The 3,260-nt window shown below is 45.0% G+C and overlaps 1 protein-coding gene across 1 annotated transcript; it reads right to left on the reverse strand.

Annotated features, from left to right (window-relative positions):
- Positions 1 to 2,051: 2,051 nt before the first annotated feature.
- LOC119477253 (high choriolytic enzyme 1-like) lies at positions 2,052 to 3,260 on the reverse strand. The gene is made up of 2 exons (XM_037751231.1): positions 2,943 to 3,260; positions 2,052 to 2,737 (listed from the first exon to the last, which is right to left on the reverse strand). Exons 1-2 carry the CDS (start codon positions 3,121 to 3,123, stop codon positions 2,124 to 2,126), a joined length of 795 nt encoding a protein of 264 aa, XP_037607159.1. The 5' UTR covers positions 3,124 to 3,260; the 3' UTR covers positions 2,052 to 2,123.

Genomic DNA, 3,260 nt, shown 5'->3' on the forward strand with positions numbered 1-3,260 from the left:
GACATCTTTTCATTAGAGGTTGCTTTATGGCATAATGGAGCTTTTCAGAAAGGAACTGGCACCTGTTGGGCTCGATCGCCTTTTTCGATCAGCATTTTAAAAAGCAAAAGTACCCTCATTTAAAAATCAGTGCAACTTTGAATCAGTACAAATACACTGCCTTCGCTTCGAGTGCTTGTATTCTTAGCACAAGGACTGCAGATGAATGAAAGTCATGTCCGGGGGCACTACCCTTAAAGAAACGCTTGCAAAGAAGCTCTTTGTCTGTTGTGTCAAATAGCTTGACCTCAATTAACATGTCTGAAAGCAACTTCACGTACATGAATTTTAATGATTCAATCAGACACCAACTCTTACACCGAGCTCACTTGTATGCAATTATGAGCCAGTGTGGGTTGAACAGAAGCAAACATTCAGACTGTGATGTTGAGAAAGGAACAGAGATAGAAATAATGGCTCTGTGATGTAGACCCGAGCACCATTAGAAAGCAGCATTAATTCCCAGTAGCATCTGCAAGCCCAGCTGTATGTTCAGACCGCTGAGAACTTCAACCCTTTATCAATATGACTACAAAATGTGAGCGTCTATGTGTGTGTGTGTGTGAGCATGTCTAGAGGAGTTTTCAGCGAGCCGGTAATGAATGTCTCTCTGGTGGATCAGCATGTAAACACTGGAGAAGAGTGAACTCTGGCAACAGCCATTCCCATTTGGCTCAATTAGGCCCGAAACTGAGACAATCAATGGTGCTGGCCTTTCTACCGGCCCGCCTGTTGGCAACGGCGCCGCACTCAGTAAAACAAAATGGGAATAATCAAAGTCCATAATTAGTTGGCCTGAGAGGGTGCAGGAGTACGTTTTCACTCAGCTATAACCAGGCGACAGCGCGGTGACTGTGGCAGCGCATGGAGATGAATGCACACAGCCTCGAGGAAAAAAGGACAAAACAAAACGCAGTGTGAGCTCTGTGCTATATAGCTATCCCACTGCTGCACTGAGAGGAAGCCCTGCACTACACACAAGCAATGGTCCAAAACTCTGCTTGGCGGCAAATGAAACACCAAGGGAGATGTTGGAATATGATGAAAAAGTAACGGCGGCGATTTTTTTTTGATCAGCAGGATCACTCAGTTGGGCATAGGGACATATATAACAATCTGGGAAGGAAAGAGAGAGACAGAGTGCAAGAGAGAGAGAGTCAAGATAAAGATGAGATGTAAAAGGGAAAATATATATATATATATATATAGCAAGGGTGTCCTTTAAAGTGGTGGTGGTCTGGGGATTTGATAGCTAACTGGGGAGGGAATGGTGGGAAAGTGGCCCAGATTCTCAGGGAGCATATCTGAGAGGTCTGGAAATGTGAGTCTGCTGGATGGTGACCTGCAGAAAGATCCAGAACTGGAGAGAAATAATAGCACTGCTGTAATACTGCTCTGCAAGTTGCAACGGCTCTATAGACTAACCCTTTTTCTTATAAATCATATAAATCATTTGCTGTAAAACAAAGGTAAACTGACCTATATCCAGACCATGGTGTCTGACTTGTAGCTCCTTTGTTGTAAAGTGCTACAAAAAAATTATGATTATTAAATAATTAAATCAGCAATAGCATGAGTAACTGGTGGTCAACATGTTTCATTTTTTTTCATTTTCAGAGGCAAACTCCACTTTTTGGGGTTCTGGCAAAAACTTGAAAATACTCTTGCGATACCCGACGACCTATCCTAACCATAACTATTCGAGGTCAATGCCTAAACTTAACCATTCAAGGTCAATGACTACCCTTACAACATATTCTTATGCAACGGCTTGTATGATATATTACGAAAAAGTTATTTGCTTTTGTATCAGTCCCTTGAATTCAAAGTGGAAGAGGTTCCTACTGCCCATATTTTGCATAAATATTTAAGAGAAAAATAACTAGTCAGCAATCAGTCATTTTGCATTACCTTTATTACAGATAATCGAGGCATGTACATTGTCTGAACATTTGAAATAATATGGTGAAAGAAAGTGAAACATTCAGTATTGATTCTATAGGTTACGGCAACCTTTTATTAATTAGAGAGAACAAGAAACAGAAAAAAGTGGGACATTTTTGCATTTAGCATCAGCATTATTATTAACAGTCGTAGAGCGCGTTGATCCTCTCGATGTCCCAGTAGGACATGCCCTGCCTCTGGCCGATCTGGACGTTGGGGTCGGGGATGGGGGTGATGGAGTCCTTCCCGTACTGGATGGAGAAGGCTGTCCTTCCATAGTGCATGATGGAGGAGTAGTCGTAGGGAGTGTTCAGGTTGTTGGTGTTCTGCTTGTAGAAGTCGAAGGCCTTCTGCGGGTTGATGTTCTGCCAGTTGATGCTGACGTAGTTGTCGCGGTCGCTCCTGGTCTGTTCGTGCTGGAAGCCCAGAGCGTGGTTGATCTCGTGCTGGATGATGCCGTGGTAGAGGCAGCCCTGCCTGTTGAGAGAAAGCACCTGACTGCCTCCAGTTCTGCCAAGAGAGGAGAAACATCCGGCTCTGTTCTCGATGCTGATATAATCGTACTCGTTCTGAAGGGGGACGAAGCGGAGGCAGGTCTTACTGTGGAAGGCCTCCATGGCGTAGTCGATCTTCTGCCTCTCCCAGCTGGTAAACTCGCTGCTCACGGTGAAGGGGATCATCACCAAGCCGTTGGAGGATTTCCTCCACAGGCAGTTCTGGGACCAACACTTCATGGCGTTTCTGGTTCTGGGAACCGCAATCAAATCAAATCAAATCAAATCAAATCAATTTATTTTTGTATAGCGTCAAATCACAACAGAAGTTATCTCAAGACGCTTTATATATAGAGCAGGTCTATGACCGTACACCATAGTTTAGAAACCCAACAGGATCCACCAAGCGCATTGTGGCCAGGAAAAACTCCCCGATTACTGGGAAGAAACCTGGAGCAGAACCAGTGGCAATGTCTCCTTCCAGCAGGATCTCATCGGAGCCATTGTTGGAGGTCAGAATCCTGGTGGTGATGTCGACAGTGTCTGGGACTTCTTCTTCTTCACCACCTTCCTCCTGGAGAGGAAGAGCCTGAGAGAGGCCGAGCAGGAGCAGCAGCAGCAGGCTGGCAGAGGGAGTCATCTTCATGGTCGGTCTGGAGGCTGTGGAGCTTCTCTGAAGAGCTGCTGTGGAGAGACTCCTTGAAGCTTGATGTTTGACTCAGTTCAGTCCAGGGTCTTTATACTCTCCTCTACAGGTGTGTCTGCAGGAGGATTATGGGTTGG

Source organism: Sebastes umbrosus, chromosome 2 (genome assembly GCF_015220745.1).
Source record: "Sebastes umbrosus isolate fSebUmb1 chromosome 2, fSebUmb1.pri, whole genome shotgun sequence".
In the NCBI taxonomy this organism is placed as follows: Eukaryota; Metazoa; Chordata; class Actinopteri; order Perciformes; family Sebastidae; genus Sebastes; species Sebastes umbrosus.

What these genes read in the sequence shown, in the direction of transcription:
- LOC119477253 (XM_037751231.1), bottom strand. Translation starts at nt 3,123, where the DNA reads ATGAAGATGACTCCCTCTGCCAGCCTGCTGCTGCTGCTCCTGCTCGGC. An exon ending in GCTGGAAGGAGACATTGCCA is followed by an intron (nt 2,738 to 2,942) that starts CTGGTTCTGCTC and finishes ATTTGATTGCGG; the next exon opens with TTCCCAGAACCAGAAACGCC.